This window comes from Vespula pensylvanica, chromosome 4 (genome assembly GCF_014466175.1).
Source record: "Vespula pensylvanica isolate Volc-1 chromosome 4, ASM1446617v1, whole genome shotgun sequence".
Taxonomy (NCBI): Eukaryota; Metazoa; Arthropoda; class Insecta; order Hymenoptera; family Vespidae; genus Vespula; species Vespula pensylvanica.
In genome coordinates, this window is record NC_057688.1 from 2,064,922 (window position 1) to 2,080,236 (window position 15,315).

The 15,315-nt window shown below is 32.0% G+C and overlaps 1 protein-coding gene across 9 annotated transcripts in view; it reads left to right on the plus strand.

Moving 5' to 3' along the window:
* Positions 1–14,935, plus strand: part of LOC122628418 (acetylcholine receptor subunit alpha-like) — a 93,565-nt gene extending 78,630 nt beyond the window's left edge. For 4 of the 9 annotated variants that reach the window (XM_043810699.1, XM_043810698.1, XM_043810700.1 and 1 more), the window contains 11 exons: positions 436–575; positions 706–750; positions 2,945–3,054; positions 4,072–4,252; positions 6,229–6,344; positions 6,669–6,837; positions 9,838–9,974; positions 10,433–10,591; positions 11,817–11,999; positions 12,235–12,448; positions 13,092–14,935. In XM_043810699.1, coding sequence (XP_043666634.1) covers positions 436–575; positions 706–750; positions 2,945–3,054; positions 4,072–4,252; positions 6,229–6,344; positions 6,669–6,837; positions 9,838–9,974; positions 10,433–10,591; positions 11,817–11,999; positions 12,235–12,448; positions 13,092–13,289 — 1,652 coding nt within the window. In that variant the 3' untranslated portion in view covers positions 13,290–14,935. Of the gene's footprint in view, positions 1–435; positions 645–705; positions 751–2,944; positions 3,055–4,071; positions 4,253–6,228; positions 6,345–6,668; positions 6,838–6,927; positions 8,205–9,837; positions 9,975–10,432; positions 10,592–10,933; positions 11,462–11,816; positions 12,000–12,234; positions 12,449–13,091 lie in introns of those variants that run through there. The other 5 variants (XM_043810702.1, XM_043810703.1, XM_043810704.1 and 2 more) reach the window with 5 other exon arrangements.
* The last annotated feature ends 380 nt before the right edge of the window (positions 14,936–15,315 follow it).

Sequence of the window (15,315 nt, forward strand, 5' to 3'; positions counted from 1 at the left end):
TAATACGCTGTTATTTCGAATTACAAAAGCGCAAAGACAAACGTATACATTCTTTTGATCTTTTCTCTTCAACTTCTGTTCTATTCGTTCCTACTTGCTTTTTCGGTTCTAGCGAAATTAGACGTAAGGTGTAATTTTCAACATTGTTACGCTCGAAACTCGCGTTAATGTCCCTTTGAGCGATCATTCTGATGTTCTGAAAGGCTTAAAAATTTAATTACAACTAAAAGTGAGTACGAGGTCGTACGGAAGAGTTTTATAATAACTACTTCACTTTTAGGAATCGTTGACGATTTTGTAGAAAAAAAAAAAAAAGAGAGAGAGAAAAATAAAAAAAGAAAATATCGTTCGTCTTTTCGTTTACCTGCATTTTTTGAACATAATGCTTTTGTTGTTTTGCATTTTGTTCTTTCTTTTGTTTGTTTTATTATTTAGGATGCTCAGGAAATCCAGACGCAAAGCGACTTTACGACGACCTCCTCTCGAATTACAACAAACTGGTACGTCCGGTGGTAAACGTCACGGATGCCCTCACCGTCAAGATCAAGCTCAAACTCTCGCAGCTCATCGACGTGGTCGGTTGATGATGATGATGATGATGATAATGTGTGACGATGATGATGTCATCGAGTAACTCACGTAAAGTATATCAAGAGTAAATCACATACGATCGTTAACGTCTCTTCCGTTTTGATCTTCTTTCAGAACTTGAAGAATCAGATCATGACGACGAATCTTTGGGTCGAGCAGGTACATATACATGAATACATATGTATATATAATATGTGTATAATTTTTTATAGATTATTTTTTAATTATTTTTTTATTCATCACAATTAAACGTGTTATAAGTGAAAAACATATTCGATTAAAACATAAGAAATATATATGTATATAGGTATAACAAAAAAATGAAAGAGATACTTTCATATATGATGATATAAATAATAGAAATAATTAAAATATGCTCGAATAAAAGTTTACATTGATTATTATAGAAAACAAATTCATTATCAGTCGTTATTAATCGAATGAAATGTAAAAAGCGATAAATGTTTATTAGGCGATTAAGCCAATTTAAAAATAATGATGCTAAATAAGACAGAGACAGGGATATTGAACATTAAATAGGGGTGGTAAAGAGGGTGGCGGATAGGTTAAAAGCCATGCGGTTATCGATGGACGGGCATACATTACCGTTGATACAAACGGCAGCACACTCGCGTTCGTTCAAAGAACCGCAAGAGAAACTTCGTCAGTGTGTACATGCTCATGTAGTTCCATGTTGCGTACAACCGCTCTTCTACCTTCAACTCTCTGTCTCGTTGAATCCCCTTAAGATCGATCGTTTTCGTCCTAGCATAATATTCATTTGAAAACGTGACAGCAAGAGAGAAAGAGAAAGAAAAAAGTTCTTGACATCTCTCTCGAATTAAATAATTATATTATTCAATTAAATACTAATTAGGAGGTAACGATAATTGTCTGATAATTATATGTACTATCTCTCTCTCTCTCTCTTTCTCTCTCTCTCTCTCTGTCTCTGTCTCTGTCTCCGTCTCTATCTTAATCAATAAAATTGTCTCTTCAACTTTACAAACTTGATACATTTTTTTAAAACACATTTTTTTCACAAATCGACGACTTATTTATTTATTTTCTTCTTTTCTTTTCTTTTTTTATAATATGTGGAATTATATCGAAGCATCTAAATATTGAAAATAATTCTTTCACTATTTAAATGATGTAATTAGCTATATAGTTGTTGTAGGAATAAAATAATTAACGTTCTAAATACTGATTTTTATAATTATTTTACAAAAGAAAAGAATTCGTTTTAGTTTTTTCTAATTAAGAAAGTTAATTATACCGTTGTTTTATAGATACAACTTCTGTTTAGAGAAAAAATAGAACAATTACGGCAAAAAGTTTAAAGTTAAAAAATAGAACAAAAATGTTTAATTATTTTATAGAAGGAATGAAATAACTTAAATATTTTAATTTCGATTAAGGAATAATCATAAATAATATTATTCTTCTAAATCTTTACTAAATAATCAAAAATGTTATTACAATTGTAAATGATCTTTAGAATTTAAATGATAATCCACGTAGTTGTGAAAAGTTAAAACTACTTTCAAAGTACAAGATGTTGAATATAAATTTTAGAACCTAATCATAAACCAAAAATCAACATTTTATATTTATGTTTAAGAAGAAGTTTTCAATCGTTTTTGCATAAAAATGAGAATAATTTGAACGAACTATCCGAGATTTTTATATTTTCATAAGCGTAACTTTTGCATCCTGGTGTAACAAGAAAGTCACGTTCCGATTCGTTAGAAAATGAAAAAGAAGAACATTTACCTGCTAAAATCTCCTTCGTTCTCGTCGGACAAACTTTGAAAACTTTAGCGAAATAATTCTAGGGGTCGGCTTATTGCCGTATACATACACATGCATATATGCATACATGCATACATGCATACATATTATTTATTTTCTTTTTCACAATTTCGTTGTTTCGGTTTTCTTTCTTTTCTCGTTCTCTCTCTCTCTCTTTCTCTTTCTTTTTTTTTTTTTGAAAATGAGAGAAAAGAAAAGTTTCGTTGCACGCAATGGATTGAAAATATCCGGAAAAGCTAAATAGTCGTATGACAAAAAAGAGAAAAAAACCATTTTCCGTTAGCAGGTCACGCGAAAGCAGATAACGCGTCGAAACATACGAAACATACTCAAAATAAAAAATATATACTATATATATATATATATACATATGTTTATACACACAATATATATCCGTGTAAAAGTATCTACATACGTGTAGATATACGTATCATGTATATTAAACGGACGTGGTTTCAACACAAAACGCAGCACGTTTTTCGTACGGCACGATTAAAGTTCTCTGTTTTTCTTCTTTACATATTTCTTTTTTTTCCAGTCATGGTACGATTACAAATTAAAATGGGATCCGAAGGAGTACGGTGGAGTGGAAATGTTGCACGTGCCATCCGATCATATATGGAGACCAGATATAGTTTTATACAACAAGTAAGTTCAAATATATTTGTTACTTTATTTTTTATATGATAAAAAGTACATGCATTGTATATTTTGCATGTGATAAATAATACATATATTATATTATAAATATTTTCATATCAAATAAGAAGTTCGATGCGTATATTATATATTTATACATCATACATACATATATATATATATATATATATATATATATATCAATATTTTTATAAAAATATATATATTTAATAAAAAATACATATATCATGTTATATTATTATTACTTATACGTATATTTATTTTTTATAATGTGAAAATTTATCTTATAATTATTCTTTACGTATATCATTTATTTTAACTACATATCAGGTATCACCTTACTTTATTTCCGGAAATATTTTCGTTATTTGTAATTTTACGGAAAAAATTTTGAGGATAAAGTTACACTGCTTTTTTTTTTTTAATGAATTAATTCCTCTTATCATTCTGAATAAAAAAATAAAAAAAAGTAATATTAAGAGTTCGCGAGTTATTTTGAAAAAATGTCTAATGATTCACACAACTATAACGAGCCATATTTTCTTTTTTCTTTTAAATTAAAATTAGAAAAAATGTCAGAGGTTTAGAATTGCATGGTTTCAGGTGAACTTTGTACATATTCATGATCATACTTTTTTCACAAGTGTACATGCGCATGCATTATTTCTTTTCGCAACTGCACATGCACATGTATTATTGCATTTGCGAGAAAAATATAATCTTAAAATATAATCAATAATCAGATGCGCTCCTTAAAATACTTAACTTTATCTCGAGAATTTTTTATATTTGAAAATATATATAGATGCTGAATAGTAATAAATTTGAATAATATTATTAAAAGAAAAAAGGAAAAATGTATGTAATACAATATAACAAATATCTAAGTATTACCTTTTTTTTAAAGCCATTCCATAGTGCAGCAAATATCGATAATTTCAATATACTTAATCGTGTTGATTTTGACTTAAAATATACATTTTTTTCAATTTTTTATATTTATAGCGCCGACGGTAACTTCGAGGTAACACTAGCGACGAAGGCAACGTTAAATTATACAGGGAGAGTTGAGTGGAAGCCACCGGCGATTTACAAGTCTTCCTGCGAGATCGACGTAGAGTATTTCCCTTTCGACGAGCAGACCTGCGTTATGAAATTTGGATCGTGGACTTATGACGGCTTCCAGGTAAGAGAGTGATTTGAAATGAAAATTTTACAGATTTTCTTTATCTTTTCTTTTTGCATGTTTATTCATTAAACAAACTTATCAATGAGTAGCGTTAATTCATTCACATCGATCGCAAAGCATATATTTTAATATAGTTTATATGTAATTAATGTAAAAGTTATTGACAGAATTGTAAACATTTTTATAAAGAAAAAAAAAAAAGGAAAGAAAGAAAGAAAAAACAAGAAATATTAATACGTTCGTTACCATCAAAAAAGGACCACATAGTAATAAATAAAAAAATTTCAATAAAATAATTCAAATGGAATTACGAGCGCATATATTGTAAAAGAGTGTGCTGTTAGCCGACAGTAAACAAATTCTCTTCTCTTTTTTAATCGAACGATATTTTATATTTTTCTATGCTGCATCCTATCACCGAGATTTTTTTTTCTCTCGCAATACGAGGATAACGAGAGCCGAATAAATACGATGAACACGTAACAAATGGACTCTTGGACATCACGACTAGGAGAGTTATTAATCGCTTGAAAATCGATTTTACTCGTTCGCTCGTTGTTGTCATTATTCGTGACCACGAAGTAGGTGATTCTGGAATAACGATAAATGAACAGAAAGAGGGAGAGAGAGAGGGAGAGAGAGAGAGAGAGAGAGAGAGAGAATAGAGGTTGGAGAAAGAAAGATAAAGATTTATTTTCTGAACGATTTCATTTTTATTATAAGCTTCGTCATCCAATTCATAAACTGCGAGTAATCATCGATTAATCGTTTCAACATATATTAAATAAATATTACATTTCTGTATATATCGATAAATATAATCAAGATTACTATATTAGTTATATAGAATAAAATTATAAATATCTCAATATTTCACAATTTACAATAAATACTCGATTAATCTACGAAAATATGTATATACGTAATAATTACTGATAACGTTATCGAAACATTTTTAATATACAAAGTGTAGAATCATTACATATCTACAGAAAAAGAGAGTAGAGAGAGAGAGAGAGAGAGAGAGAGAGAGAGAGAGAGAGAGAGAGAGAGAGAGAGAGAGAGAGACGGAGAGAGAATAGCATACTATAGATAGTAAATTTGAATATTGCATAGAACATTGGATTTAATATTACGTCGTTCTATCGTTGTTGTTCAGACACGCCATATTTACGTTCTCTCTCTCTCTCTGTCTCTCTCTCTCTCTCTCTCTCTCTCTCTACCTCTCTCTTTCTCTCTCTCTCCCTGCATTGCATAATACTCACACCAGAGTTCTATACAAGCCGGTTATGTAAAACTGGCGAGAATTTGAATATTCGAATGGTCAAGCTCCCGAGCATTCTAATATTCTCCTCTCGAGAGATGAGAGAAAGAGAGAGACGGAAGAGGCATCGAGTAACGCTGATTGATAGCTTCTCCAATGCATATTGTATATCGTATATCAGGCTATTTCAATATCCTAGACAATTGTTCTCTCTCTCTCTCTCTCTCTCCCTCTCTTTTTCTCTCTCTCTCTCTCTCTCTCTCTTCGTTTCTCGGACGACAATCAACGAGGATGGTTTCTCCGATGTGGTTTAACCGGGAATCTCTCTCTGGGTAGGGATAGAGATAGAGATAGGGAGGAAGAGAGTAAGATGGGGAGACAGCTTCGGATTTAACGTGCAGATGGATGCAAATGTCAAAGATATCGAACGGCATTCAGGCCGAGAGGGGAAGATCGATAATATCACGAACGGCGATTGTGTAGGTGTCTATATGCGTGTCTACAAATGCATTTGCTATCCCATTTGACTTTTTCAATTAACGACAACCTTCACAAACACATCCACGAACTTCTTATATTTTCTTCATTATATTTGCTTTTCGATTAGAAATTCGATCTTACATGTAAGAACGTTTTCATAGGTGTATGTAATCGCGAAATGTGAACATTTAGTCGTCCTTCTCGTTTCCTTCTACCTTCTCTGTTTTAGGTCGACCTTAGACACATCGACGAGATCCATGGCAGTAACGTCGTTAACCTTGGCGTCGATCTGTCGGAATTTTATACTTCCGTCGAGTGGGACATACTCGAAGTTCCGGCCGTTAGGTAATGTAGAAACTTTGAATGAAGTTAAACGCATAGATATAAATGGAACGTGTTCTCATTCGAGAGTTAACAAAAAAATATCGATGAGGTTTCCTTTTTGTTCATTATCTTTAATAAATTCGATTATAATCTCCACTTTTGTTAAATAGATTTATATAGTTATAAGTCGTTCTTGTAAAATCAAACTGTGAAACAATAGTATGACTTAAAAAACAATAGTAAAACATCAATATGCAACAAAGATTGTATTTGGATCAACGTTGATTGATTTCTAATCGAGAACGACTATGTAATTTTTTTTCTTTTCTCTTTTCTTTTTTTCAGAAACGAGAAGTTCTACACGTGCTGCAACGAGCCCTATCTCGATATCACGTTCAACATTACGATGAGGCGAAAGACTCTCTTTTACACAGTCAACCTCATAATACCGTGTATGGGTATATCGTTTCTCACGGTACTCGTCTTCTATCTGCCGAGTGACAGCGGTGAAAAGGTAAAATTTTCTATATCAACCGAAAAAACATTCCTTTTTTTCTTTTTCACTATCCATTTTATTAATTTTATTTTACTTTTCATCGTCAAGCTTCGGGTTCTTCAAAACGTTCGTCGTCCTCGTGATACGGTAATAGATCGAAAATATTTAAAAAGGAGTCCATTATCCTTTTCACGGTCGCTGAGAACTTAAGGGTCCTTGACGTTTATGAAAAAAGGAAGAGAGAAAGAGATAGTAGAAAGATAGATAGATAGAGAGAGAGAGAGAGAGGGAGAGAGAGAGAGAGAGAGAGAGAGAGAGAGAAAGAGAGAGAAAGAACGGATCGATCGACGTAATCGTGAAAGTTTGCCGTTCGAGTTCACCACTCGAGGAACGTCACTTGGTGTGCAGCCGTTGATGCGGTTGATGCCGTTGATTCGGTAGGTCGGAAAAGTTAAAGTGCCATCACCCAGCGTAACCCTCACGTCCTCTTTTTTATCCTCCTCTTTCTCGATTCTCTCTATGTATGTATATACGCGTATATGTACGTATGTATGTACGTATGTATGTACGTATGTACATATATGTCTATGTTGTATTTATATATGAGGAGAGAAAGAGGCGAGGAGAAGGCGTGCCCCATCCTCCTAGGCAGCTCGATGGTTCAAAGAAACTACCTTTCGAAGAAACTAGATCACGATCGAGCCGTCGTCCGTGAAAACCAAGCCGATCAAGAGACAATCGTATCCCAGTCGCGGCCTTTATACCTTCACGTGGACTCTTGACCTCGAACCAATAACCACCGAGTGTGTCCCCTATGTATAATTCAGTCATATTGTTCGCTACTTTTCGCCGCGAGTGGAAGAAGAAAAAAGGAAGAAAGAAGGTGAAAGGAACGAGAAAGAGTCGGTGATCGTCTGGAGGAAGAAGGTCAAACGTCAAAGAGAAAGAGAACTACATAGCTGCAGTGAATCTTCGATACAAGAAGTATTTGAGAATGAGAGAGAAAGAGAGAGAAAGAGAGAGGGAGAATTGGGGGAGGGAAAGTTAGTAGCTGCGAGAAGATACCTTAGACATTGAACATTGTCGTCTTTAGATCAATGCGAGACCCCTGAAACAATGCCTTCTCCGATCGTCCTTCATCCTTCTTCCAACACCAAAAGAATAAACACTATCATCTCTATACTTATGTATATATACTTACGTATATATGTACAGGGGTTGGAGGTATCTATGGCTACATTCGAGCACACTTAGACGGCATAGGCGTACGTTTGCAGATAAGATAACCAATTGAAAATGAAATTAATACGAAGAAAAAATTTTTATTATTCTTATAATAATGAATTTTAAGAGATCTTATAGTCTCTCTCTCTCTCTCTCTCTCTCTCTCTCTCTCTTTTTCTTTCTTTATCTTCTTCCATCTTTAATATTGCTTTTTAAAAGGACAATATTTTTTCTCTTTTTTTTATAGTTATTATCTTCAATCGGAAAAGTCATATTCGAAATTATTGTTTATAAATTGGTTATTTATTATTTATAAAGAAACTTTAGTTTAATCCATGTGATATTGATCATTGATAATTCATTAATATAAATACATTCATTTATATTAATCACGATGATATATTATTAATAAGTACAAATCCTATCAATTTTCTCAATCATGGATAAATCCAATATAATCATTTGTATTGATCATATAACAATAAGTAATAAATTATTAATAAGTATTAATCCGAGTTATTCTTTTTGAACGAATGCGAATCCCATCATTGGTTTTTCATGGATTGAATTTTTAACAGTATTTCGTATTGCCGGTGAGGTCTCTCTCTCTCTTTTTCTCTCTTTTTCTCTCCCTTTTTCTTTTTCTTTTCCATTATCGTTCGTTCCTCTACTTTTCCCAATTCGGAACGAATTCGGTATGCTCGCATAAATCTTGCAAGCCGCATACTCAGCAAACGAATCGGCGTATGCCTTTGGTAGTCGACGCCTATGATTGCATATACATTTGGGGTTACCGGTGACGTCACGACCTTCCCTCATCACCTTCTGAAACGTGACACGGACTCTTAAGTGTATTGGAAAGCGTTCTCATCATTCCTTTGCCGCTCTCGAGGGCCTTTCTTCTCCTTATTGTAACAGATTTTCTACTTTGACAGCTACCCTCTGAAGTTTGACTCCAAGCAATTTGAATTTCTTCTATTTTTTTTTTTTTTTTTTATTATTATTATTATCTTTTTTCTTTTCTCTCTCTCTCTCTCTCTGTCTCTCTTTTTCTTTCATCTTTTTATCTTTCTATATCTCTATTTTTCTTCTCACATTTATCGATCATCGCATGAATTTAACCTTTTATCGCATGCTCATTTATTTACTTATTAATCCTTCAATGAATGATTTCTTTTTTTGGGATGGAAGGGAAATTTTTTAGGATAAAATAATATTATATTAAAATATATTATACCACTATTAAGTAAATATCGAAAAGTGTAAATAATGGAAAAAAATACATTATCGTAAATTTGTTTGTTCCTTTTTTACGACATTTAATAAACAATTAATTATTCACGTAAGTGCTATCATTTAATATTAACACACGCGTCATTTACGAAATTCTTTTACGAAAAACTTTATAACGAATTAAAATGTTATAAATAAATATATTAATAAAACATTAATGAATATGTTGCACATTAGAGTGGATTAAATTTATGAACGTACATACATTGAGAAGAGTGCTAAGCATATCGATGATAAATAAAAAATCTTTCGGAATAATTCATAGTCTTGAATCATCAATATTAAAATTTACGAACACTTATCCAACATTCGCTTTTTTCTTTTTTTTATTTCCTTTTTGAAACAAACCTTTTTTCTATCGCCATTTAATATTCGTTAATTAATAACACAGTAATCACAAAATCACGAAGATTTAAAAAGATACGACAACCGTGTCACGATGACGTTATGCCCATTGTAAATTTAAAATGAAAATACTTTTATTCGTACGTATGCACACAGGTCAGCCTATCTATTTCGATTTTACTCTCGTTGACTGTGTTCTTCCTTCTTCTGGCTGAAATCATCCCACCCACGTCACTCGTTGTACCGCTTCTTGGTAAATTCGTCCTTTTCACCATGATTCTAGATACTTTCAGGTACATATAAATATATATTTGCTTTTTTATATATATAATATATAATATATAAAAAAGAATATATATGTAAGAATTAATATCATTATATCTATTATTTATATTAACTTTAAATTAATTAAATGTTAAGTACAAATAACACATAAATTTGTTTATTATAATCGAATGGACAAATCATTCCTATCTAAATTAATCCCTTGGAGATCAGAGTGTATCTAAGTGATTAAAAGAAAGAAAAAAAAAATACAATGAATATTTTTAATTCATTATTCATTCTAAGAACATGACAATTAATTATAAAAAAAAAATCTACGATGCATGCTCCGACTTTCAAAAAAAAAAAGAATTGACAATTGAAATACTACGTACTAATATTATTGTTAATAAAAAATGATCACAGATTCATGTTAAAATCGAAATAATTGATCGTGTTATAAAACGCTCTCTTATAACTTTTCCAGCATATGCATCACAGTGGTAGTACTCAACGTTCACTTCCGTTCACCACAAACTCACGTGATGGCACCATGGGTTCGCCGTGTCTTTATCCATGTCTTACCAAGATTACTCGCAATGCGCAGGTATAATACAACTTCGAAGAGAACCGATTACGATTCCAGGCAAGATATATTCCATATTGGAATCATGCCATGATGCATTAAATCGGCATTAGCGTGTTGTAGGTGGTGACCTTAATGTCACCTTTGTCTATAACCATACATGTATACATACGTACATATATACCCATATATATATGTGTATATATATATATATATATATATATATATATATATATATCTTTACCTTATCTTTACCTATTATATATATCTTAAAAATAGTTGCAATATATTTTCAGAAAAATGTGCATATATTATAATATTGTTGTATATATACATATATATGTATGTGTGTGTATATATAAAAACATATATTTACATTTATACGTATATAACACACCGTAGAGAGCATGAAAAGATACTCGATGGAACCATACAGCCTTCAGCACATCTTCTTTCCATAAGACCACCGGCATCTCCCACATAGGAACGTGAAATATCAAACGTTGGATACCTTACCTTAGAATGACACTCGGACGCCGTTAAAAAGATGCAAATGCGTTTATATTATCGGCTTGTATATAGAAAGCAATCTCATTGTTAAGGGTAGCTTTATAGTAAGACCCTGGCACCGTAGTCACTTCAAAACTTATCGAATATCAGCATATTCAAACTCGAACAAACGAATTCCCATTAAGATCGAGCGGGCCAAAATGTCTTTTTAAAGGCACACGTATCGTAGTCTCTCATCACGCACAACGTACTACTTATCTCTTTATTGCTAGAAGCATGATGTTCATCGTATTCAAGTATATAATGTTTTATCTAAATAGTAGTTGTTCAATTTTATAACTTTTACATTCATTTTAATGATAAGATTCAATGCATAACTAACTGCTTTTTTAAATATCTGATATTTATATAATATTCTCAATTAAATTGCTGCATCATTTAATAAAATTAAAGTGATTGAAATTATAATAAATTAATTCTTCTATTTAATATTGTATATTTCGTTTATTATGTGACAATTATTTCATAAAATCTCGCTCTGTACGTTCCATTATATTGGCACTTTATCATTATAATTGATTATTAACTATTATTAATTATTACATATTCAAATGTGTTAATATTAACAACTATATAATTTTCATGCGTATAGCCAATCGATTTCTCTTTTATATGTAAAATTCAAAACTGGTAAAGTGTCAATTGCCATGCCAATGCTTTTTGGTTTTTTGTAATACTTGTTAATTAATTTTCTGGTTTTTAAATATGTATATAGGCCGCAGTATGAGATAGATAAACGTAGTATAGGCGGACAACATGGACAACGGGTGATGGTCAGAACTTGCAATGGTCTTGAATTGAGAGATCCATCTCTATTCGTTGAAACTTCAGCTTCGGAGTTGGTTGAATCTTCTGTTCTCTTCCCAAGTTTAGACTCGCAAGACGAACTTCATCCTCGGTATGAATATAATAATTATATATGTACTTCATAAGACATAATTCTTTATTAGAATGAAATTTCCGATATTACTTTTTTCTTTCTTTTTTTTTGTTAATAATTGCTGTTGATAATTATCTAAAATTTATAATATAACTTATGGCGTAACTTACTCTTTTTAATTTTACGTAAAATTTATATTTTTCAGCACACAGACCGTTCTTTTATTCCTCTATTTTCCCCTTTTTCTTCTCAGTGAATTAGAAGCAGTAAATTTAGGAAGTGCGTGTCGTATTCACGGCTCGCCTGCAGCCACTGTGGCACCACCACCTCAGCTCCCAACGGAGGAAAGCGTTGATGCTCTCTGCAACACGCTTCATCACTGGCATCACTGCCCAGAACTGTACAAGGCCATCGAAGGCATTCGTTTTATCGCCGAGCACACAAAAAGGGAAGAGGACTCTACCAGAGTATGATATTCCTTTGGCAATTAGCCGTAATCAAATTCAAATATAGTTTAGCTCTCACAAATTCGGATTAATACGTTATCTTTGAAACATAAGTTTATTCTAAAAATTCGTAATGATTTTTAATGAAAATTCAAACTAACGTTTAATTATTTATGTATTGTAAATATTTTATTTTATTTTATTTTATTTTATTTTTATTAATTTTTATTAGCCCCTGAAAATAGGCGTTATTCTAAACTTAGTCGATAATGTTGCTTGCAAACGGCATCTATCAGTATGAAGTTTTGTAATCCTTGAAATAGGCAATATGTTTATAATAAAGCTCAAAAGTTTCCTATCAATAAATGACGTTCGCAAATGACATTATCAACGTAATTTGAATGCATATTTTCAGGCGAGACATTTAATATTTGCATAAATGATTACAGAAAATCGATGCATAAATATAACTTACATAGTAACGAGTAAGTAATACGGGAATTGTAATGAGGAGTATTATAAATTCTCATACGTCAAAATATCGTTTTAGAAACAAATTGTTCGTTTGGAAAATATCTTTTAATGTTAATATTTGCTAACAAAATTATTACGAATGTATTAAGATATAAATGAAGACAGTTGATATTACGTTTGTTATTCATAGGTCAAAGAAGATTGGAAATATGTTGCGATGGTGCTCGATAGGCTATTCTTGTGGATTTTTACACTAGCCGTGGTTGTCGGTACGGCGGGTATAATATTACAAGCGCCAACTTTGTACGACGATCGCGTCCCTATCGATGTACGACTCTCCGAGATCGCCTCCACCACTGCCAAGCCACACATCGTTACAAGCCTCTGAGGGCCAATTGCTAATTACCCCGTTACCCTCACGTATACCTACAAACACAAAAGACACACCCATTGTAAACAAAACAATGTGTCAGAAGTAACGACTAAAAGACTGAAGTCTCGGTGAGTCTTCGACTTTTATTAACGATTAATTCTTTTGCTCGTACGTTCGATCGTATATGTTTACACATACGATATATATCTATGTGCACGTATGTACGCGAGTATATGTACGACGAGCGAAGAGAAATAGGAAAAAAAAAGTAAAATTAAATAAAATTAAATAAAATAAGAAAGCAGAAGTCGCGCGCGTACCAAGCTTTCGACCCGTGACACAACGAAGATAAAAAGAGAGTTCGAAGGTTGGTGAGAAGAGAGCCGTGCGATAAAATTCTCAGAGCTTAGAAAAATGAAAGACTTTTTCTTCTTAATTTCTCCTTTTTTTTGTTTAATTTTATATGAAAATTGTTAGTTTTACGTCAAAACGACTCGAATAACTTAGGAATATATTTACACGTAGAGCCAACATCGCCCTTCATTATATTGTAATATCTCCTTTCTATGGTGTTATCTCTGAGAATTGTGTCATGGGTACAGCGACATGTATGTGTGTGTGTGTGTGTTTGTGTAACGGAGGAGAACATTTAGCAACAAAACAAGTATTTATTCGCCGCACCGTTCGACGCAAGCACAGCCTCTCTTTTCGGGGACCGTAATATGTTGCGTATAGAAAGTCACAATGACATTTAATGAAGGTAATAAATAAATTAAAAAAATATATATAAAAAATATATATGTATTATATATATAATTAGGATCAAGCGATTGAAACACATACATACCGTAGAGATAATACAAATGAGAAAAAGAGAGAGAGAGAGAGAGAGAAAGAGAAAGAGAGAGAAAAGAGATCTTAAAAGTTCAAGTAAGTTCAATTTTATGCCAGATGCATTTGAAAGAAACGAAATCGTCGTAATTACTTTTTTTTTTTTTCATTTTATCGAATGTTTCGCCATTGAAAAAAGTCAATTTACAAAGGGTTGACGGAGTTAATTGTGCCGAAGGATCAACAAGGATTCAAGACTGAAAGTTCAGGAACGATAGATTCTCGTTCAATTCTCCTCGCTTTCCTCGTGATCATTGTTACTCGATGCGGACAACATCCGTCACCCTAATTTTTTTTTAACGTCGATAATTATCGTTTACAAGCAGGATTGGGTACATATTTTAAATCAGTCAATTTTATCGAATAAAGTTTTCGGTTCTACAGATATTTTGTAATAGTTATACAAAAAAGAATAATAAAATATACGAATGTCCGAACGACTTATGCAAGTGAATTGAAAGAAAAACTCGATTTTAAACGATAAATTCATTGGAATATATGAAAGGTGATTTAAAAATTTCGAGTTACATACCGGTTATTAGAAGAGTGTTCGTGAGAAAAAAAAAAGGAAGAACAGAGGGAATAAGCAAAGAAGAAAGAAAATGAAATGTTTAAAATACGTGCTCATCCTGTTTAACCCTCCCACACTCCGAAAAAAAACATGTGGAAATTCTTATAATTATAATACTATATTACCGAGACTTTCTCGTCTTGTTGTACAGAAAAGGAAATTGTAAAAAAATGGGACCGAAATATATTTTACATTTATAGCTTTGGTCATTGTCGTGGAGATCACCGCAGTGCACCACAATGCCTTTCAACGATAAAAAAAATATTTACGCTGAGACTATAAATTTTTGCTTGTAGATTTAAACAAGAATCACACGATCTAGGACTGTCAATATTCAAATTTTCGTGTTCGATTCGCGATAACGCGAATATACTGAAGTGTCTAATCTTTATTTGTAATATAACAAACACATACACGTATGCACATGCACACATACACACAGAAAATACACATTATTACACACAAACATAAACATATAAACGAAGATATATACATATACATATATGTATATCTTATTTATAAAACAATTCAACGTTACTTTACGAATATGGGAATGTAATCTTAAAGAACTTGATATAT